Raw genomic sequence first — 24347 nt, forward strand, 5'->3', positions numbered from 1 at the left:
AGCTAGGCCTAGCTAGGCCTACTACTCTCAGTTTTTTTGGAGGGGCATGCACCCCAAGATATGCTACTGAAGATTAGGTGAAATTAAAACCAAAATTTCTTTGCACTGTTTTCTAGCCGATTAATTAAAACTCAAATTCAACTAAAACCATTTTACTTCCTCATTATAGATAAATTCTGGCTTATCAAAATGTTTTGTCACTGGGTATGCCTATCCTTCCTGGATCAGCACTGTATCATACTTAATTAATTTCATCAAAAATGTATAGGATTTGTTGAGTCTCATCTCATGTACTCTCCACACCTTCCAACTAACAGAATACAGTAGATGATGGTCTGTAAATAGTTATTTTTTTGTGATAAAAAAACTATGCAATTTGCAACACTTTGATTTTCTGAAGTGATGTTATTTCAAAATAATATGAGAAGGCATTCCTAATGATCTTCTAATATGACAATTTAGCCACGAATCAAACTTTTTAGTTGAATTTGACAGTCTGTGATATCAGTAATAGTTTATGCACTTTTCACTAATCATCATGAAAGCGTTGACCTTCAGCAAGAGTCGTAATTGTGATTGCCATTTCTCTTTACCTTTCGGCACGAGGCACAATCTATCTTCTGAGCACCATTGAGGTCCCACTTCATTATCTATTGAGAAAGATTCTTTGAAAGGGTGTATAGAATTGTCTGATTGGTTCAATAATTAAACTAAGGTTAACTCCTAAATAATGTATGGTTAAATACTTATTTTTCTCCAGTTTCTTCTAATTATTTGACACCTGAAATAGTTGTGTTAACTACAGTATAACTAACTTCAAAGACCTAGTTGGATTAAGAACTAGGAGACTGAAATTTAGATGCCTATTAGAATACATTCAGTGTGATCAATTAGATCATATCTTTAAAGCCGAGCGCTCACTACTACGTAGACTGGGTTCCAGTCCCTAGTAATCTTTGTCTTAATCAGTTGAAATGCTTAAGAATAAATCGATTTTGGCAACAAATGGCGTTCCATGTTACTTATTTGCATGGCGTTCCATAGTATACTTTTTCTGGGATTAAAGTTTTTCAACATAAACTGACGCTGGTGGCGCTTTCCGAAATGTGCTAATACTACGAAAAATCCATAAATTAGAGATTTGCGGCAAGTCTAACTACTACGATGATCGTATGACCCAGTGCATCCAATCTTGGTGCTGCATTCTTCATGGCATCGCGTCAGCCGGCAACCGTCAGGTGCAGTGATAGCCTGGTTTAATTCAGTCCAAATAAGTTAACAGCAGTCATTAAATTCATGTACATTACTGTTTATTAAATTTTCATGTTATTTATTTCAAAGACTTGCCTCTAATATCTAGGTCAAAAGGTTGTTTAATAGGTTTGGTCCATATTCATCGGCTTTTCATCTATTTTTAGCACTGAGCATATTACGGTAGGTCAGTAGGTGAAGTAGAACATTCAACATCATAAATAAACCCGTGAAAATGTATATATTTCCATATATTGTGTATGAATTACAGTACTAGTATCTGTACATGACTGAAATACAAGGATTAAGGTACTAATTTTCCGAAAGGATAACACAAGCTGAAAAGGCAACTTCATTAACAGCTTACTTTAGCAAATGTTTAGATCCCAATTCAAAGACTTGCCTCTAAATATCTAGGTCAAAAAGTTGTTTAATAGGTTTGGTTCATATTCATCAGCTTTTCATCTATTTTTAGCACTGAGCATATTAGGTCATTAGGTGAAGTAGAACATTCAACATCATAAATAAGCCGTGAAAATGTATATATTTCCATGGATTATGTATGATTTACAGTACTAGTACTGTATCTGTACATGACTGAAATAAAAGGTTTAGGGTACTAATTTCCTGAGAGGATAACAAAAGGTGAAAAGGCTACTTCACTAACAGCTTACTTTAGCAAATGTTTAGATGCTAAAAAAAAAAAAACTGATTTTGAAGTATGTAAATGTTGGGTGTTATAGAAGTTATGTGTTATGCATATAATCTACATTCCAATCTCCCAAGTTTTCACTTTTCACCTTGTTGTCTTTGTTTTCAGGGTTCCCTAAGTAAATTTACTCTACCAGTCTAATTAATGGAAGACTAATACTGTACTAATTTGGAGCTGATGGGAAATTTCTGTCGTAATTAAAACAAGCTTTAGTAAATCTTCTTCTCTGGACTATAGTTCAAATATATGGAATATTCCATCAAAATTCAGGCTCAGAGAGAGAGAGAGATTGAGATCTGTTAGCTGTATGTTGTAATAATAGTAGATTGAGCCAGGTTAATAAAATGGACAATTTGGATGGTTATTTCAAAATTTCTTGATTGTAATAGAATTGTTGCATTGTTTTAAGATCTCTCCGAGTCTGAAAGTTATTATTATTGTTGTTATTGTAATTATGGTATTAAGGATATTATTATTATTATTATTATTATTATTATTATTATTATTATTATTATTATTATTATTATTATTATTATTATTATTATTATTGAGTGTGACATTAAACGTCAATACCGTTCGCTATGTATAAGAGCCAACTCTCTCAGTAGGAAATTTGGTAAATGCTCTATGACGACAAAATGTTATTTGTTTAAATGCTACTGTGTTAGTATGTATTGTTCTACTGTTTGGTGTAGATATAACAAAGGTTTTATAAGATTGTTGAAAGTCGCTATAATAATGCCCTTCGTTTATTACTGCGACAACTGAGGCACTGTAGTGCGAGTTTTATGTTTGTATCCAATGGTGTACTGTCCTTTGACGGGTATCTTAGAAACTCTATACATAGTTTCAGGAACCGTGTGAAAATCAGCTCTAATTCAATCATTTTGGCCATTAAGCATTATGCTCTTTCCAATTCTAAAATGTATAATAAGTGGAACATTGTCGTCCATTAAGATGATTTCCTGATCTTGATGTTTTTCTTGATTCAGTCTATTTTTCACTTTTGTCTTATATTTATATGTATTTGTATTGGTTTATCTGTTCTTTTGTATGGACATGAAATTCCGAAATAAAAGATGAATGAATGAAAAATAAATGAACTATTATTTTGGTATGGATATTATAATGTAACCATCTATATAATATTCACTCTTAAAGCCCCATTCCCGGCAAAATTTCAATTTTTAAGAAAAATCTAATTTTTTGTATAATGTTATAAAGATTTATAAATATAATACGGAATTGCTAGTTTAACTGAATTTAGACATTCCTAAGAATGAAAAAAATGTAAAATAAGACTGAAATTTGATTTTTTGTGTTCCACACAAAAAAAAAATGCGGATGAATTTTTCATTTTGATTTTGCGATAGGTCGTGAGAAGAAATAACGTAGGCGCCGAAAACATTAGCCTATCCAGCGCTGCTAGGCTAGGCCTAGCCTTACCTCGATTTAGGTTCTGTTAACACACATAAAAACGGCCGAAATGATATTTTCCGTTGCTAGTGACACTTGTGAAATATAATATTTCATAGGAATTATTTCAAATTTGTTAAAAAACTGATTCTGACTGAGATTTTGACACTTAAACAAACATATCTCAGCCTAACCGAACGACCGCATTGTGCGAGATGCGAAGTACAAAAACTAATCTCATTAGAGAGGGCGCACTTTATTTGCGTAAAACTAAAATTCATGCCAATATTTTTCCATGATTTATAATAATTGGAGTAATGCAAATGCACATTTTCTAAAAAAAGTCAATTTTTAGTGAAATTTTGCCGGGAATGGGGCTTTAAGCAACCAAATATATTACTTTAGTTGACTTCACAAAAAAATGCAGACTTTTACAAAATCAACATTACAGTATTTCATACACTTTCAGAGGGGAGGGAGGGGTGCTGAAAAAGAGTACTGTTTGTACACTTGCCAAAATATTTATAACTGTAAACGATAATTCATTTGGCTTTTAATTATCTTGTTTCTTCTTATTGTGTATGGCCTTGCATTTGCGTGTTTAAGTAAAACATATTATTATTATAAGAGTACAGAAACAACAATATCTTCTATTGTGAGTTTTTTATTTATCTTGCAATTGCTTTATATTTGAATTTCATTTGTGTTTCTATTTTGAACTCTTTTACTTTCTCGATAGTACAGTAGTCATCACTGCATTACCTATTATAAGTTACACCTATTAAATCCTAATAAATTCAACTGATTTCAGCCACATTCCTTTTGCCAAATGTATGTTTGAAAGAAAAGCACTTGTTTTATATTTTTGTTTAAATTTAACATTGAGTTAATCATTTAAAAGAGAAAGTTTCAATGGGACATATAATTCAGTTTTAGCTCAATCCTCTTTTTCCCAATGGGGACATAAGCTAAAATGATGTACAGCTTTTTCATTACAAAAATACTTAAATTGAGATTGATGGCCAGCTACACTCGTAAGTGTAGGCAAAGAATGTAGAAACAACATTTATGAGTCTGTAATTGCAAGGAAAATGTTGTGTTTTTTTTAAAGTTCTAATATTCAATTAATAGCTAAATACTTAAATTTTAATTGCTATTTTCAATTCAAACGATTTGTCATAAAGTGTAGAAATCCACTGTAGAAAATGTTCCGTGTCATTCTTTGACATTTAGCATGTTCATACTGGCAAATGTTACTCGGGTTTATGAACTTATTGTTGTTAATATTCACAGTATAGCCCATCTATTAAACTTTTATTATCTATTCATTTAAATTAATGATTATGAATGAATAATAATAGTTTAATTGTTCCAGGTGTCAGAGAATCTGTCAGTTGTCATGTTTGGTGATTTTACAGTACGCTTAGTAACAATTCTGTCTTCAGTCTTTGGTTTCAATGAGGAGACTAACAAAAAAAATTTAGTGGCATGGATCACTTTGTTGAAGTAGCAGAATTCAAATTAATACAGAAAAGTAGGGTTGTGACTCTTAATTTTGGAGTGTAGCTGTGCATGCCACAGAGACTTATTAGGAGTCTTGTTTACTATATCCAAAAGTCAGAAACAGTCGTCAGTGGTGGCGCTACAAAAAGAAGGAAACCACAATTCGTAGGGGAGAAAGAAAATTAGGCCTATATGTATTTTATAAATCTTAGTAGACAATCTATAAAATTGAATAAATTAAATCCTCTCAAACCCCTAACTTGTCATTTTTCGGGGGCTCCGTCCATCCCCTAAACCACTTCCAAAACATTTTAATCAACGCCAGACCACATCCACTTTGTTTTTTTGAGGGACCTTACCCCCTCCCCAAAATTGTACCTCCCCCCACCCAGATTTTAGACGCTGAAGCTGCAACTGACAATCGTGAAAAGTCCAGAGGAGCAGCTCTATAAACTTAACTTAATTGGTTTATACTTGAGTATAAACAGTAAATCTTATAGGGCCATTAAGCTAATCAGACCATGACATTGACAGCTGTGTTCATAAAGGATTTAGTTTAGCTAAACTAATTCCTCCATGGCCTGTTTATATATTACTGACCGTAATGGAAACAATTTGGGTTGTACATGAAGGAATATTTTTTTTTTTTTGGGAGGGGAGGGGGGTGGGGAGTGGAAAGTCAAATGAATGTACAAAGGATTATTTTTAGATTAGAACTGTAAACAATTAAAATAATGCACAAATTCCTGTGGAAATTTTATTTTACTGAATTAAATTTGTATAAAATAAATTAATAATCTTAGACATTGAATATTTTAGCATGTCTAAACATTATTAAATCATTTTTTAAAAATTGATGAAAATTCAAACTGGTTTAATCACATTTTTATTGTATTGTATACAGTACTTTATAGATCCATGACAAGAAATGAAGAAAAAAAAAAACTTGTTGCGTACAAGTCGTTATAACATGTGCATGAAAAAGCCCACAGCTCCTAAATAGTAGTATTGTACCAAGATTTGTCATTACATCAAAGTCTTTTTAAATATTATTCAATATAACACTTAACAGGACTAAATTACAACATTGGTATTGCATAAGCTATTACAAGTCTAAGGTCCAATGGGAGTTAACAAGAGAGTGCTCAGAAATGGCTAACTGGTGACATTATAGCATTGGAATTGGATTGTAAACAGGCAACCTATTACAAATCAGCTTAAACTTCTAAAGTTAATAATCTCATGGGCTTCAGAGGCAATAAGTAAATTTAAGAACTCATAGCTCTTCAACAAACCAGCAGAATTTATTACCTGAGTTTTTTTTTTCAAAAACTTGGGTGCTTATGGACCAAATACTCTATTACAGTATATCCATGGGGTTCACCGATAAGTTTTACATACTGTACAGTAGATAACGGTAGTATGAAACAAACTCTTAAATAAAGAGATACAAACCATTCTGATTCAATATACTCAACTTTATTTTTGTTCACCTTCTATTTAGAGTATTATTAATAGTTAGAAACCCTGATTTTTTTTTTTTTTTAATTATTTCCATAATACACAGAAACCCCTGAATAGGACATTAGTACATCCTATGAAAATCCTAACAAATCTGGGTTCTGTGTATTATTGTGTCTTAAAAACCATTAGTTTTTTGTATTTTACACAAAAACTTTGATTCTGTATATTATACGGAAATAAAACAAAATCAATGTTTCTGTGTGTCATATGTCAACAATATGACGTTGGTGAAATACAAATCAAGACCTACAGTAAGTACAGTAGAGAGTGATTTATTTGATTTTTTTTGGCTTGATATATGATCAGAAACCTGTTGACATAGTCTAATGTTAATAACCAACCCTTTGGAGTTCGATTACATTTTGAAAAATTAAACTGATTGGTTTATTAGGCAATTAGTACTGTAGGTTGTTATCCCAGTTTTCATAGTGCATGAAAGAGCACAGTGCATTCAAATAGTAAAGACATAGTGCATGAAAATCTGCTATACAATTTTCTACATTAGAAAACAAAATCAATATCCAGCTGTACTACACTGACATTTGGGCCCATCTTTCCAACAGAACAGTGGGTTTCGCTACCCCCCCCCCCTCCATTGGGGAGAAAAGCCACATTTCGTCAGGGAGAAAAAAAAATCTGAAATCGATTACATAAGCCTTTGAAACCCCTAAATTGTCATATTTTTGTGGGGCCACTTTTAACCACGCCCATTTATTTCTCATTGGGGACATCAGCCCCTCCTTGGAGACCCGTAAGTCCTCGTGCCCCTGCTTTCCAAAATGAGGCATTATTATTCTACTTATGTATCTTATACCAGCAATGTTTGTTCCACAATGTGTGAATGTTTTGATGGTATTGAATGAATCTTGACCATGTAAGTGTGCCACAGAAGAGCATTATCGACAGTCTTTTATTTTTAGAAGACTGAAGAGAATCTTGGGACACAATGTTCTCATTAACCATTTCAAGATTAGACATTAGAAGAACATTACTTGTCAGTGCTACATGGTGGTAAATCATTAAGACATCTATAGGGTCTAATGATTGTAGCAAGTAATATAGTCTTATGTGTAAATACAGTACAGTCAGTCAAGTTAAGACTTAGTTTGATGACTCATTCGTCATTTTCAAGAAGCCATTTTTCTGTAATTTTCTCATTTAGATGGTACTTTTTAATTGTCCTTTTTGAATTTTTTCCCCCAATTTTTTGACAACTTAATCTTTAATAGTGCATGTTATAGTAGCTATGAGAGTGTTTGCTGTTTTATTTATCAGTAATATTTCAATTTTTTGCTCACTATCAGTTGTTTTAGGTGTTACTTCTTTAAGATATCGTACTGATGTGTTGAATGTGCGTATCCTCCAACATGCAATGATAGAAGCTTCATGATAAGATCATTAATTGCGCACATACCGTATGCCAAAGGGCATTGCCTATACTAAACAAATAATGATATAGCTGTGTTTTTTTTTTTTTTTTTTTTTTTTCTGGAGCATTCTTATTTTAATAAATTACCATTCCTTTCTCCAGAACATTCTAGAATTATATTTATTTGACCAGACAAACAAGTGTAAACCACATTAGTAATTATAGGAACACATGACACCATGTAGAATCCAAGAGTAATATTTGGAAGTTTCTGGAATCTTGGGTACTATAGAGGCGAATAAGCCTAATTGGTTGTTTTGATGTAAGGTAACCAATGGGGAACTTAGGCAATATAGAATGCTTTTGAATGCTCTGGAGTTGTACAGCTAGGATATATAAGCTGATAGTTTTATCTTTCTGAAGCTCTTTTTGAAACACATGTTTATGTGAATGTTGTTGCGTTATTTTGATACCAGATTCTTGTTAGAGTTCATACAAAATAAAAGTTTATTTGAGAGTTGTGTTACATTGTGAACTGAGTTTATATTTTATATGTCATAAAGAGGGATTCCTGGTCATTTCTATACCACTCGGAAATATGTCAATTAGGAATTCATGACACTTATTATGAATGTGGTTGGTCTATTTTTCAGTTTCAATTTATTTCATTCATTAAAAAAACACACCAGAATAGGAGAAATACAAAAGTCACTCAATATATATTAAATCATCAATATTACAGTAGTCAAAACAGCAAAACGCAATCAAATCAAATTGTTGAAGTTAATTCCAGTCACATTTAAAATGCTTGAATAAAACTTTCATTGTTAAATTTTTAATGCGATCGCAAATCCTGCGGTAATGACAATCGTTTCATAATTGATGTTAAATTGATGACATTACAGTTCAACACATCGATTTACTACGATCAGTCATTTAATCAATCACTTAATTGTTATGGCGCCATTCTCGAACATTCATTGCACGATCAGCTAATGCATTTTGAAAATCACTGCTATTAGCATCATTTTTTTTTTAATTATGAAAGAAATGACAAATGAGACTGGGTTGGTAAAACATTGTTATTTTGTAGATAAAAAAAAAATGTCATACTATGAAGTATTGGGATTGTTTACAACCTTAATACTATACACTATTAGTCAAATGAAATTTTGCAGTTTACTATTTCATTTGTCTGTATCCCTACACTTAACATGCACTTAACATCATGAAAATGTGGTTTTGTGAGTAGAATAATGACACTTGCTTATGTTCTTACATCAATCATTTTACATAATGGTTGAATATTATTGCACAAAACATGTTAAAACGTCTTGTGCATGAAGAATAAGTTGTTTGATATAGGCTTCTTTCCACTAGGTACATTTTGTTGTAATTTTGAGTATTACATTATTTTCATTCAGCTGAAAAACAAAAACTTGTCAAAACAATAGAATGTTAATGTTTATGTGATAAAAACAAACATGATTTATTGGTCAGCAAGCGACACTTAATATTTTAACATTTGTTCTGAAGCTTCGTGATACCATCATCATTCAACCATTCACCCATTCTATAATACTTAACTTTTATTGCTGACGTAAGTAAATGTAAATGTCTTTGCACGTGTTAAATATCCATGAGAAACTGTATACATTCATGAATGGAAAAAAGGGATTAGACAAGTTAAGTGTACTCAATGGATTGTTACTTGGTTATGTATTCATAGGGATTCTTGCAAAATTTTCATTTAAGAGCGAGAGTAGCCTACCGGATTCACGCTGTATTTCGCACCAAAATTAGCTGTTTTTGGGTCATTTTTTGTCTTTCGACAGTCATATCTCAGCAAATACTTGTCGGATTTTTGTGTTCCCTTAGTATTTAAAAGTATTTAATTCTTTTCTGATTGCTTTACTACTGCAGTGGAATTGTGCGCTTTATAAATCTTATTATTATTATTATTTAGTATTCAATTGTATTGCTCGAAAAAAGTTACCATAATTTTTCATTTTTCGATTGGTGCTATGCTGGCCGCCCACCGAGTAGAGGCTGCATTTTTACCTCTTTTTAGCGACTTCGTTGGCTTTAAATTACCATATCAGCTGTTCACCAATCAAATATCTTGTTGTTCCCCCCGTAAAAAGAAAGTTGCATATTCATAGATTGTTCTCATGTAAATTATATTCCCATTGGATGAAAAAATTTACCGTCAAAAAACTAATTTCAATATGAATGAACAATCCTATCTAAGCATTATGCCCATGAAAGTGCAAAGCTTTGGTATAGACTTCTGCCATTGTTAATGAATTTGCGTTGTACTGTTGTTGTATCTTTTGCCTTGAATTGGCCAATTTCCTTTAGGTATTTCATTTTCACCTTCTACATACTCATTAAGTAATATGTTGTCAACATTTACTGAATGTTATTGTTTGATTTAATGTAAATTTAAAGGCACACAAGGATCTAAAACACAAGGCTGTAGATTTCTCTGCCAGCTGGTAAGAAGCAGGAACATACCATTTTTAAGCAGGTCTTGGATGGCCAGGGCTAGCTAGGAAAAGTTTGTCGTAAAATATGAATGACTATTATAACCTAAATTGTAAAATGTTAAACTAATACAGTTATACTGTTAATAATAATATTTAAGACTCAAACAAAGCATAAAAACCAAAGGTAGACCTATTAATTGTCCCTCATAAAATGAGCTAGTCTAATATAACCAAGGCTTTTGGAGGTCACTTCGCTGCAGTGAATATGAGCCGATTAAATTTGAGTGTTTCGTGGCTAAAAAATGTCATTTTATATTATTATATTCAAATCTCTGAACAAATCGTTCTAATACAACAAAAATTACAAATTTTGTATTAAATAAAAAATATTCCATTACCATTGTTTCTTAAGGAGATAATATTTTAGCGTTACCATCAATATAGTTTTTTTTATTTTTTTTAATTGCAGCATTATTTAATTATTTCAGATGGTCTATTTTTTATCTTGTTTTATCTATGCCACTAACATTATTCAGGGATTTACAAAATATAGGACATGACAATTTATATAAAGTTTGCAATGAATGGTAAGAAAAATTTTTCTTGCAAGGTTTTATTTGGATTCCCTTTGACAAATATTATAAAGTAAAAACAATATTCAAAAAGTTTATATTTGATTTGATTTTATGAACCGGATGGTTCGCCATCACTACCGGGTATACGCAGGTAGCTCGGCGTTTGCTGGGCTCCGGCAGCTTCCACCAAGGATAAGCCTATGGCTCCCCTACCGTGCACTGCTAAGTTGGCGGCGCTACCTCAAGTAAGCAGGTGTGACTTTTCAGGGGAAAAAACTGAACTACAGAACAACTTAACTACGGAAATTTAACTACAGAGATTAACAAATAAATGCGAATTATTAACCATGAGAAAGTTAACAAAGATTGAAGAGATAAGCCTTCAAATTCTTTTTAAATACAAAGAGTGAAGGTGCCTCACGAAGATCAGCCGGTAATGGATTCCACAACTTTAGGGCAGCTACAGAGAACGCCGTCGCCGTAGGTCTTGAGACGTGATGCAGGAACTGATAGTATAGACGTGAAAGAAGTTCACATTGACCTTTTAAAAGAAGCTAGTGTATTCCAACAAGATTTCGTGCACTTCACATCGATCAAAATAATGATTCCCCCATGTTTGTTTGCTTACTGGCAGCTAAGTTAATTTTATTTAACCACCAAGATGCAGTACGCCTAAACCAGAATTCCATGCAGAATGAACTGGTTTGGCATCCATTAATACGGCAGACAAGAAGGAGAAAAATGTTAGCAGCCACCTTCATTGTCGGCGCAACAAAATGAATACAGCGAAGAGCCCAGAGAAGACCACGGAGGCCGGCCGAGGTCTAACATTGTGTTGCTAGATTGGTGGAATGAAACCGCCTGCCTAAGATACACCAACCAGCTAAAGTTGACCTAGGTCAAATTGGGCACGCTATTCATGTTGCAGCTAAAAAGTGTGTCACGAGAAACGGTTCTTTTGTGCTGGGCACGGTATTGTGTCCGTACAGAAGAACCGTTCTTCGGCATGCTAAAAAGAACGGTTCTTTTTTATAGGCCTGTTTCTACTGTCACAAAGAACCGTTCTTGAAAGGAACAGTTCTTAGAAACTGTTCTTTCTAATCAGTAGAAACAGGCCCTCAGTTTCCCATGTATTGTGCATAAAAAGTTGTTCATTTGATGGTCGTTTAGTCAGTGAGTGACATTTAGTATATTAATGTTAGTTCCTAAGCTAAATTAAACAATCATTATTTTACAATATTTTTTGATCCATGGAGCTAAATATTATTTTGGATATTTATAATTTTTTTGCATGGGTAAATATTTAGGAAATATGTCTTAATCATGCCTTTCCATCACAAATAAAATGCTGTCTGTTTTTTTTTAAATATTTTTCAGAATAGATTTGCATATGAAATTGTACTGTGCATAAAATATATACAGTATACACTGAAGACCTTGGAATATTTGAAGTTACTTCAGAAGACTGAAACTAGAAATATGGATGATATCCTAATACAAACACTTGAGAAATACATCTATTGTTTAAACTATTTATGCAACATTTCAGTTACTGAAAACCAATATGAAATTGTGCAAGGTTTGAGGGATTATGTCACATCAACATTGGAGCAGTGCACTGGAGTTCAAGATGATTGGTGTGATGATAATTCCAGTTTCAGAGATCCATTTTTATGGAAAAATCAAGATATGTCATCAGTGCTGAAGTGCATGAACGATGTCATTGACAACATTTTGTACGTATTGATATCTCCCGAGAATATTGGGAAAGACGTCATGATACCATATGTACTGATCATGGTAATTCTCTGCATGATTGGATTCTTTGGAAATGTGTTAACAATCATTGTGATCTTGAGCACAAAAAGTATGCGAACCTCCATTAACTACTATCTCCTTAGTCTTGCTTTTTCAGACTTAGTTCTAGTAACATTTTCTGGTCCGCGTGAGATTTTCGCAGCTATACATTATCGTCCTTGGATTTACGGCAAGTTCTATTGTGTTGGCCACTATTATATCATTGAAGCCGCTACATACTGTACAATCATGTGTATCACAGCAGTCACAATTGAGCGCTATATTGCTATATGCCATCCAATAAAAGCGAAGAGCATCCTCTTACCAAATCGGACGCAAAAGATTATTATACCTATTTGGATCATATCGTATGCTCTATCAATCCCACTGCTGTTTACATACAACATCGAAAATTTTATTAAGGGCGTTCCTGAATCCACTGTCTGTACTTACCAGGCAGACAAGCAATCCATGATTGTAAAATTCAACATCGTATCATCAGTTTTACTCTTTTTTTTACCGATGAGTATCATAACCGTGCTGTACACTTTAATCGCAAGAGCGCTAAATGGTAACGATATGAAAATTAATTTGAGAAGGTCATCCGCTTTGACATCCCCGAACCAGATCAACATGAAGAACAAAAATAGTGATGATGATAAAGTGGATGTTTTGAGACGGCAAGTTGTTAAGTTGCTGGGTAAGTATAAGCCAGTCCAGACCATCAAATTTTATTTGACAAAGAACTGTTGTATGCGCATATATGGTCATGATGATGTGCCTATATATGGTCATGATGATGTGCCTATATATGGTCATGATGATGTGCCTATATATGGTCATGATGATGTGCCTATATATGGTCATGATGATGTGCATATATGGTCGTGATGATGTGCCTATTGGTCATGATGATGTGCCTATATATGGTCATGATGATGTGCCTATATATGGTCATGATGATGTGCCTATATACTGTATGGTCATGATGATGTGCCTATGATCATGATGTGATGTCATGACCATATTTATTCATGTCACATCATTTTGTCACATTAAATTTGTTAGGTTGAATAGGGCTTTAGCTGAATAAAAGATTGCTATCTTCTCATTCTTTTGGTTTATAAGTCGTTTTAATATTTTTGATTCAAATAAACATCATACACTTCAGAGCAGTTGGTCCATGTGTACATAATCTGCAATTTATATGGTTTTTTTTTCATATTCCTGGGACCATTGGTTAACCATTTGGCCATGTTGCATTTGTGAGGGCCCCATTTCAAAATCACATATTTTATGTAAAAATAGATGCTTTTACATAAAGTCACATATTTTGTGTAAAAGCATCTATTCTGTATCAAAAATATGTTAAATATTGGTTACGGTAAATATTGGTAAAAAATGATGGTTAATTTAAGTACCAAAATGTCCGAAAAGATAAGTTTTTATTCACTCTAATAAATAGTTTTCCGAGTTACAAAGAAACAATTTTTTTACAAATTTGATTTTAGGGCAAAAACATGATTTTTATAATTTTTTATAGTTTTCCAACTATTAATTGTTTTTAAAACAGTTCAAAAACTGATTCATAACTAAAGTGACATTAATGACTCTGTTAGCTGAACAACTATATAGAGTCAACTTGCTATTAGCTGTATGGAAAAATGTTTCATAAAGCTAATAGAGAGTTAACTCTATTACCTGTATGAACAATTTTTTCCCAAAAATTATCAGAAAACATTGCATTTTAAGTACAAAAAATCCCCTACATTATTTTATTATACAGTTATGTTAATTTCTTAGAATTCTTGCTACAATGTATGGGGATATAGCAGATAAAGCCCATCTATTGGGGTGAAAGCTCTTGAATTGAAAAATATTGTTCGTCTAAAAAAGTGCTACTGAAACCATTTTTTTCTTGAATTATGGTAATTGATCTTTTTTTAATTCTTTTTATTTCCAGCTATAGTTTCAGTCTGTTTTGCTGTGTGCTGGATCCCATACCATGTGGTCCGTTTAATGCCTATGATACATTATGAAAGCTGGTCAGAAACATTGCTGTATATTTACCACAAGTACTTCTACTATGTGTCAGTCGCCTCTTTGTACATAAGTGCAATGATTAATCCGATTCTTTATAACATGATGTCAAAGAAGTTTCGTGATGCTTTTCGACGAGTAGTGTTTGGTCGATGCTGTCATCCAGTACGTCACCAGAGGTACAACAGCCTCACCAGAGCTACCCATATGAATTCCACTGTTGTATCACCAGTTTGAAATTTTAGACAGTGTAGTTTGATGTAAGACTTCAAGAAGGTAACTACTATACTGTAGGGCAACTGAAATTAAGGGGAACATAGAGTAAGGGAGTATTATGGCTACCCTAAATCTCCAGCATCATTGTAACCTAAAGGGCAATCTCAAATTTTTTTTGATGTAGATTTTCAAATTAATTTTTTACATTTTTGTAGGCTGTGCAACTTCAGCTTCATAGCCCATCTTTTTGGATACCCATTCCGCAAAATTTTTAACCCACAATTCAATTCCAAATTTAAGTCACATGGACACACTTGACTAAAGGTCGAACTTTGATATTACAATACCAGAATATTTGGCTAAAGGTTTGATTGATGTTTATTTTTGTGGTCAATTTTGAGTAATTTGTCACTATATCACATCAATAATTTTTGACAGATTTAACTTGATAAAGCATAATACACCAAGTGTCTTATACCAAGGTAATTCAACAGAAGGACGCACATCTCCGCTCTCGAACATAGCGCGTGCATACAGTCCTTTGATCTTTACTGTGGCATCGACAATCCGATACTAGTTGCGAGTACAGCCCTCAATTATTAGTCTGTGCGTGCCATTCGTTTTATTGTGTTAGTTTTAATTTTATTAATTTTGGGTACTTCGCAATGTCTGTTACATCTGTTTTTTTTTTGACTGCGAGCTTGTTAAATGCTTCTATAAACTGCAATTTGATTTTTGAAAATGAAAAGTTATAGCAATTTAAAATTTACGAATTTTAGAAAATTTCATGTTCTTATGTAATATTAATCTGTCATTTTGACAATGTTGGCATAAGGTGCCGAAAACGAACATTTGAGTATATACATTTATTTAACATTTATTAATTTTTTCTGCGAAGTGAGTCTCATGAACGACAATACACCACAATTTTGGTAAAATTAATGTTGAAATGAAGAATATTATTTCAGTCTAATGTTAGTACAAAATATCATTAGGCCTTTGTAATCACCTCACGTCGCACGATTATCATGGCAACTAACACGCGCGTGGGTAATTCGTCACGTACGCTGACGGTTTATGGTCTGGTTGCTATGGTTTTTGTGACGTTCAGCGTGTAGGGACGCACGTGCGCCTAAAATGTCGATGCCAGAGTTATAACCTTTGATGTCCCAAGATGTGCGTCCTTCTGTTAAATTGCCTTCTTATACACGGCAGAGAAAAGATAATTCTGCCCTTATTTACTTACTGTTTGTTAATGTTGACATATTGTTGTACAGTGTACCCAGTTTCTTTAAAAACATTTTGCTGGGAATCATTTTTGATGTCTCTTTTTTCCTTTTTTAATGATTGACCTTTTTGATATAAGAATCTTTAAATTTTTTTCATGATTCTTTATATATTTTTAACATTGAAAATTTTTTAACATATTTTATATATTTCGTGTTTTACTTAATATTTTAATATAAAATATTTTATATTGTACTTGGCAATGTGTGTATTCAAAGAAAACATATTTTTAATATACATTTGTATTTTTTTATGGACAAGTCAGTAAATGAATCTTAAATCTTGTTGCATGGATACCTAACATGCCATATATGTACACTATATGAATGAGCAAATTTGAAAAATATATGTATAGATCCCTATATTTTTTATTAATTAAAATTCATGGTTTTATTGAATTTCAGAACAAATTGAAGGTCATCAATGAGCTTCCCGACCCACATGATCAAGTTTTTTTTTTAAATGCTGCAAGAAAATTACAATGATGAATTATTTTACAACCTCCCATTGCCATGATACCTATCATTAAGATTGAAACACATCTGTTCAGCTTATGTCATGGATTGGATATTCTTCAGTTGCATACTAAGAATCAGTAAATTTATTGAGAGAAATTTGGAGTTTGTTAGTTGTACAGGAGGAAAACCTACAAGATCATGGACAAGGGACATAAAGGAATGGACTGGACAAGGACTGGCAGCAGCATCATCATCTGCTGGTGATGAAGAGTGTTGGCTAGCAATAGTGATGGCCACCGCATCGCAATTTGCGCCATCAGACTAAAGAGAGAGTTGTACATTATTCACCTAAAATGTAGAGCTGTGACCTGCATAATGATTGGACTGTTGGAAGATACTTGGAGAAGAGAAAATGAAATAATCAGGTGTTGAACCTAAAAAAAAGAAAAGGAAAAAAAAAGAAAATCCAGTGTCCAACAGTTAGGTTGATGCAGAAAAGTAATTCCACTTGATGGCACCTAAAGGATTTGTACTTGAGCTACTACAGAAACCCAATGTCATCATATCATTTTCCTATGCATAAGCATAGAGTTTTGGTGATTGGCCTCTGTACACCAAGAAACTCTTCATGGAGTTGTAACATGATCAATGACTTCTTGTAATTTCTCCTCCAAAGAATTTCATCTTTTATCCCCCTATCACAAACACCTGGAGAGCGTAGAATTGAACCAAAAGCCTAATGATTTCTACATTGTTCAGAACACACACACTGGCTACTACCAGTTTAGCTGATTAAAATCTATGCTATCAGTTTTGCCAGACCTGTTGATCAGAGAGGCTAGCATTATGATATAGGGGGAAATTAACAGGGTCTGTGCTCACCTCAGCCCAATCATAGTTAGAAACGTTTCACATTAAATTTTGAGATATTGATTATTTGATTTATAGTGCTAGTTTGTATATATTTCCATTTTTCATGTTTTTATTTTGTTGGTTATTTTACATACTGTATATTGAAAAACTGTACATAAGTACATAGTAATATAAAGAATAAAAAAAAAAGTTGGGTGAGAATTTAATGGGGATGCAACATAGTCAGCCAGAAATTGCTCTTAAAAACTTTATACATGTTTAGACAGTAAGATGTTCAATATTAAATATCAAAAACAATTTTGTAATATTGGGACATGGCTCGCTCCTTCTTAAATCTGAAATCATGTTTTTAGAAAATAATATATTTTCATGCAAATGGTAGATGTTATGCAAAAAACTGGATGATGTAAATGTACTGTACTGAATAGCCTTGAATTTCAGCATTATAAGCCTGTCACAACAAAAATAGATTTCAAACATTCCTGAAATATAATGAGAGCAATTATACACAATTGTTTATGGTTTTCTTAATCCAGATTGATTATAAAAATATGCTCCAAGGCCAATACTACTCACATCAATCATCATGACAATTATTGTGTACCCAGCATTAGCCTTTTTCCAGTGGTGTAAGTTACCCCGGTGATATCATAGTTATCGAAAAAAAACGCTTGTTAATATGAGGCTGACACCGACCGTACGAACGGGGTCACCTGATAGAAAACAAGCGCTTCACCCCACAAGCTAACACCGACAAATAACTGGATTGGCAATGCTCTCATCCAAAAGAACTTTCTGTTAATTGACTTGCCACATGTTGATTGCAATAACACCTGTAGCTTGACCACGGTCTCGTTTTTGAGGCAATTCTACTAGACCCTAGGCCTAGTTGGTTCATAATATCAACCAAAGCATCTTTAAAATTACCTTTTTGAGTTGTTTTTAACTTCAAAATTGTCAAAAGTAATCCAAATAAAACATTACAGGACAAATTTATATTATTACCGTTCATATAAATTTTTTTGAACGAGATACGGCTGAACTCCGGTGAGATACTATGAGATACGTACATGATTTTGAAATTACAGCTAATACGGTAGCCTTATCTTTAGCCACTACAATTCACACATTCTAGCAAGAAGAACCACGAACAACGTTCGTTCTCGCATACTACATTTAAAGTTTCAGGTTATAAATGCTGCCAAAAATCTCCTAAATGTTAATAGGTAGGTTTAGGGTAGGTGAGAAAAAAAAAAACTCAAGAGTTTTATTTCACTTTTTCGGAATGCTCAACCAAGTGAAGATGAAAAAATTGGATGTTAAACATATATTGCCTTTTATTTCTCGATAGTTGGGATGGCCTACTGCCTACCCAATTCAAAGCAGGCCTAGCCCAGGCAGACCCTTACCTAATGTATTTCTGTTTTGTCGTCTTCTTTTTATTGAAACATCATCATGAGATCAATAGAAATAATTGTAATCTTCAACTTTTTTATATCAGTGTATAAGCGCTATAACTATCGGCTATAACTCTCGTGTACACATACGATAAAATTTGATGCGACCTTGACTCATTAACTTGCATCGGATAGTAGTTTGAAACTTGCCTTTTGAAGGACGCCCTCTAGTACTTGGTAGTACATTATAATAGAATTAGTTTCAACGAAACTCAAGAGTCCGACCTTAACTAAAACTTGAACAACATTGCTGATTACTAGTGGTGCTATAAATTTCACAATGAGGAGTACAAGGTTCCTGAACATTAGTCCAAGTTTCCCCAAGTGTCCAAATTTACCTCAGTCCCACCATGTTGGAGCAAATTTTAAGAATAAGCACTTCTACATGCATGAAAAAAAGCACTCTGTCTATTAAATGGCAAGTCTATCTATTAAAATGCTTCTTCGAAGCAGTTTCCTGACAAAATAATTTACTTCTTACCGATTGGGGTTCAGAGTTTCCTGACCGTCAGGATCCTGGTCTCCCTGGATCCCTTTGTGCCGCCACTGCCGCCGATGAACATCTACAATGTTTTTTGGGGTTTGTTTGTTTGTTTTTTTGTTTTTTTCAAAAAACATCTATAGATTATTACTGAACTTTCCTATCTAATATTTGGCAACATTTTGTATCCATCAGTTAGGTTCAATAATATTAAGGAACAATATATTGCCCTCTTTGAAAAATTGCACTTGAGTTAAGCAGTTATATAAAGCAGCTAAACTCTTAATCTGAAATGCTGTTGCCTTCTTTAAAACTTGGTCTCAGAAATAAGAAAATGGTAGGAGGTCTTTTAGTATGTAGTTTATTTTATATTGATGAGTAGTTGTGTAGTTATTCTGAATTCAAAGTGTTAATAAGTAACTGAATCGTAAATCCCTAAACCTCCAAAACTCAGAAATATTGTAATTGTGGCTGGCAAAGACAGTTTATTTTTATTGTTCGGTATCAGTGTAATATGTGTTGGTAATTTTATCCAATGTATAATATTGCCTTCAGTCAGGCCGTTGGCCAATATAAATGGCAATTGTAAGTGTTGCATTCTATATGTATTTTATATCAATTTGTAATGTAAAATTTATATTGACCTAATACATCATGATATTTTATTGGTTGGATGCATTATTTTGATTTGAATACTAAAGAATAAAGTCAAATAATTAAAGAATAAAGTCAAATATCTGGGGCAGGTTTAGTGGGTGGGGGTGGGGTTGTGGGGTTGGTGGAGTAAAAAAATAAAGGAATAAAGAAAGAAAAGGAAATTATTGATCGCCCAAAACGCCTCAGAGGTTATTTCCGGACGTCTAGAAAACAAATATTTCATGGGAGTACCCTATGGTAGTGTTGTCTCTCGACTGCCCCCCTCCCCCATTTTAAAAAAATTTCTGGATCCTCCCCTAAATATTGATTCATTATGTTAGATATTGCTTCCCTCTGCCTAATTCACAAATTAAGTTAAAAGCAGGGGCTGACTGGTATTATTATAGATACTATATCCTATAGTTCTGAGAACTTAATACCCATATTTATATAAATGCAGTTCAGTATTATTATCTTAATCTCTTCTTATTTTCCCTTCTAAGGTGCCTTTGATGGAAATCGGTCTAAAGACACCCCTGTCGAAAACAACCCCTGACTAAAGCAACCCCTGTCTAAAGCCACCCAATAATAGACTATATCATTGTAAAGTGGGGTATACTGGGGTTGTTTTTCTTGGTCCTGCTCTACAATAGCAAGATGTGCACCCCACCTTACAGTGGTATAGTCCATTGTTAGGTGGCTTTAGACAGTGGTTGCTTAAAACCTACATTCGCATTGGTCTGTAATTTAAAAGCATAGGCCAATCTGCCACTTGGTGAATGTCAGTATCTTGGATGCTGATTCCATCAGCCTAATTTATGTCACGAGTTGCCTGCACATATAGGTAACATCATTTTAATCACTAATCAACCTTCTAAGTAGAAATTGATTGGTTTTGTGATGGACTGCCTGAAGTTTAATTGATTGCTGTCACATTTCTTCAAGCCTCTAACCTCAAGCAATTTTTCAAACATCTATTTTCTGATAGCCCAAGGCTCTAAAAATCCCAGGAGTTACGTTCACTACCCCAGTACATTTATAATAATAATAATGACCCCAAGTACATAATAATGACATTTATAATCCCATTATTTGGAAGTTTCATCCAGAGTTCATATTAATTAACAAGAAGTTCCTATTACAAAATTAATTAGGATCTGAAGGAGGTTAATTAAATCTTGCATTTATAAATGCCATATTGAGGTCATTTTAATCTTACTGAAATATAATTATTATGCATGCATCGGTGATATGTAGGTTTGAGTGTGGCCTTCAGCTGTTTCTAGATATGCAATTTCTATTTACCGAACTTCATGCTGGTATGTGTTCATTTTGTAAAAGAATCTTGTGAGTAACATGTAGTTGGTGCTCTGTGATGCGAGGTAGACTATAGCAAGTCAAAGTAGTGTTCAAATCCTTAATAGAAATAATGCTTATTTATGGCTTCAAAAAGAAAAGAAACTTCTTGTCAGGCTTTTTAAAAAGAGTGTCTTTTTCTTTTACTTTTTCTGACAGATCTATTTGATTTTCCAATTATATGGTTGTGTTAATATGCCATCTAGTTAGATAATTCTGTGTATACTGTACTGCCATTTCATTAAGCCCTGTCCTGATTATTCAAGGTCTTTATTCAAATTTAGATTAAAAAAAAATTACAAACAGCCAAAAAGCTGTATATGAATGTATTACAGAAAAATAGCAACGTCATACATGAACAGTTAAAAAACAAAAAATTTAAGAACTTCACAAAGGAAGTATTACAAAAATAGTTACACAGTTAAAAAACACCAAAATTTTAAAAAATTCACATCACAAAGAAAAAAATAAATAAAGGAAGAGATAAAAAATGCATGTAAAAAAACACATAAATTAAAATAGGAAAAAAAAGTGCCAAATACAATTTACGTAGATTATCAAATTAATTTCCTTTGACAAAAAACTGTTGTATGCCCATATATAGTCATGATGTACCTGTAGTATAATTATGGTTGTGATGTGATGTCATCATGACCATATTTAGGCATATGTCACATGTTTTTGTCCAAAAAAAAAATGACAGACAGCCAAAAGGCTGTATATGAATGTATTACAAAAATAGCAACGTTATACATGAACAGTTTAAAAAACACAAAATTTAAGAAATTCACAAAGAAAGTATTACAAAAATAGTTATAGAGTTGAAAAACATATATAAAAAATATAGTCATGATGTACCTGTAGTATAATTATGGTTGTGATGTGATGTCATCATGACCATATTTAAGCTTGTTTTTGTCCAAAAAAAAATTATAGACCGAACTATCACCCTTGAACATAATGAAAATTAAAAACTGTGCTTAGAATACTGTAGCTTTACCTACTAGTTATTAAATATGTAACAACATGTAACATAAAATTGTATATAAAAAACATGTTTTTGTTTTTATTGGTATGTAAGTGTTTATGGTACACACAATTGTTAAAAATTATATATAATCTTGAATAAAATAGAAAAAAAACTGTCAGTGTCTTTTAGGCAATTATTTTGTGTATTGTTTTTTTAACAACCTGAAAATCTGAAGTAATTTGCTGTAAAATCATGGTGGTGGGCATGATGAAATTAAGAAAAACTTTAAATATTTTTTTCTGAAATTTACATTTTTTTTCAAAAATTTTGTTTGTATTCGAAATTATCATTATTGGCGGGCGGCATGTTTCAATACAAGGAATAAAAAACGTCTCTCCTTACTACTGTGCATTATGATTACATGATAATAATTCTAATGGCCAATATATAACCAGTAGTCCGTACGTAATGTCATCATTGCTGTTATCAAGGAAAGTGGGTTAAAGGGGGAGTGGTTGTGCCATTGAGAATGTTGGTAATTTTGACAAGTTCAAATTGAATATATTATTGTTCACATGGAACTACAATTGAATATTAATGTGTTGAAACTATGTGATTCTTTTATAAACCAAGTCCCATTATCAGACTAAAAAGCTATTTTTAATTGTGAACAAAATCTGGCACTTTTTAAGAAATAATCCCAGGACACTGAGATTAGAAAGAAAGTATTTTAACTTACTACACCTCCATTATAGAAATGAGGTCCCCACACTGAACATAGTTAATAACAAGTATATATTATTATTAGTTTAAGTAGCATATTTAACAAGAATTAACAAATGATATTGAACATGAGTAAATTTATGCTTGTTACAAAATTGTATAAATAATCATAGTGTAACAATTATTTTTTTTTTTTTTATTTTTAGCATCATCTGTAACACTGTTTGGTGACCGAGATCCAGAGGACAGTGAAGAAGGAGACATCTTTATTGCGGTAGATACCACCGATAGCCAGCCATCACATGATCTTTCAACAGCCTACGAGGATAACTCAGATCTTTTGAAGTAAGCACTAAATTAATGATGATATTAGCTCCCTGATGCCCAGAGAAACTAGGCAGTTTGCAGTTTGGACCGTTAATTAAACTAATCAATCAGAACAAAATATTATTGTTTTAAGGTAAACTTTGATTAAAATATTGTTACAATAACAGATAATATTTTCCCTTTCATAGCATTGATGACGACATAGACCAACTCTTTATCAGTGTTGGTAAGAAGAAGTCAGCAGTAGCTAGTAAACCAGCAGTAGCTAACAAACCAGTGGTAGCAAGCAAACCTGTTGTAGCAAGTAAACCTGTGGTTACAGGCAAGCCCGTGATAGCAAGCAAGCCTGTGGTAGCAAAAAAACCAGCTGTAGCAAGCAAACCAACAACGGCTGCTAAACCAGTGGCACCAAAGCCAAGTAGCACATCAACTGTGGCAGAGAAACGACATGCCTCAACAAAACCCGGTTTACCTGCTATAGAGCAGACAACACAACCAGAAGAGAAGCAAAGACAAGCAAGTAAACCAACATCATCTCAAACAGCAAATCAAGCTGAAAATGCAGCAACACAAAAGGCACACCCAGTATCAAAATATGATGATTTATTTGCAGAGCCTATGTCTACAGAGGCAAACTTCGATCAAGATGATATCATGGCATACATTATGAACAATAGTGGGAAAGAAGAGGCGTCTTTGGACCTCTTCTAATTCATCAGCAGCAACTTGAATATTATTAATCGTATCAAGCAAAGCTCATCAATGAAAAGTTCCTACTATTTTCAGTCTCTGGCGGGATTCGAACCTACAACCTCTCACTATCAATGCGAGTATCATATCCATTAGACCACAGAGACCTATGGATATTGGCGAAGATCTAACCACAG

The 24347-nt window shown here is 33.0% G+C and overlaps 2 protein-coding genes across 4 annotated transcripts in view; both read left to right on the top strand.

Annotated features, from left to right (window-relative positions):
• Positions 1–18058, top strand: part of LOC117106030 (growth hormone secretagogue receptor type 1-like) — a 45732-nt gene extending 27674 nt beyond the window's left edge. For all 3 annotated transcript variants that reach the window (XM_033247361.1, XM_033247360.1, XM_033247362.1), the window contains 3 exons: positions 12217–13336; positions 14600–14952; positions 16584–18058. In XM_033247361.1, coding sequence (XP_033103252.1) covers positions 12319–13336; positions 14600–14913 — 1332 coding nt within the window. In that variant the 5' untranslated portion in view covers positions 12217–12318 and the 3' untranslated portion in view covers positions 14914–14952; positions 16584–18058. The remainder of the gene's footprint in view (positions 1–12216; positions 13337–14599; positions 14953–16583) is intronic.
• A 3260-nt stretch (positions 18059–21318) lies between these two features.
• On the top strand, positions 21319–24341 carry LOC117105977. The gene is made up of 3 exons (XM_033247281.1): positions 21319–21403; positions 23340–23478; positions 23649–24341. The coding sequence occupies exons 1-3, from the start codon at positions 21319–21321 to the stop codon at positions 24169–24171; spliced, it is 747 nt and encodes a 248-aa protein (XP_033103172.1). The 3' UTR covers positions 24172–24341.
• Positions 24342–24347: the final 6 nt, after the last annotated feature.

Source organism: Anneissia japonica, unplaced genomic scaffold (genome assembly GCF_011630105.1).
Source record: "Anneissia japonica isolate Jap-2015-1 unplaced genomic scaffold, ASM1163010v1 scaffold284860_len1800451_cov186, whole genome shotgun sequence".
In the NCBI taxonomy this organism is placed as follows: domain Eukaryota; kingdom Metazoa; phylum Echinodermata; class Crinoidea; order Comatulida; family Comatulidae; genus Anneissia; species Anneissia japonica.

Excerpts from the sequence above, each read along its gene's own strand:
- LOC117105977 (XM_033247281.1), top strand. The coding sequence starts at position 21,319 with ATGCATGCATCGGTGATATGTAGGTTTGAGTGTGGCCTTCAGCTGTTT. Across the intron at positions 21,404-23,339 it reads ATTTACCGAACTTCATGCTG|CATCATCTGTAACACTGTTT; the intron begins GTATGTGTTCAT and ends TTTTATTTTTAG. Across the intron at positions 23,479-23,648 it reads GATAACTCAGATCTTTTGAA|CATTGATGACGACATAGACC; the intron begins GTAAGCACTAAA and ends TCCCTTTCATAG.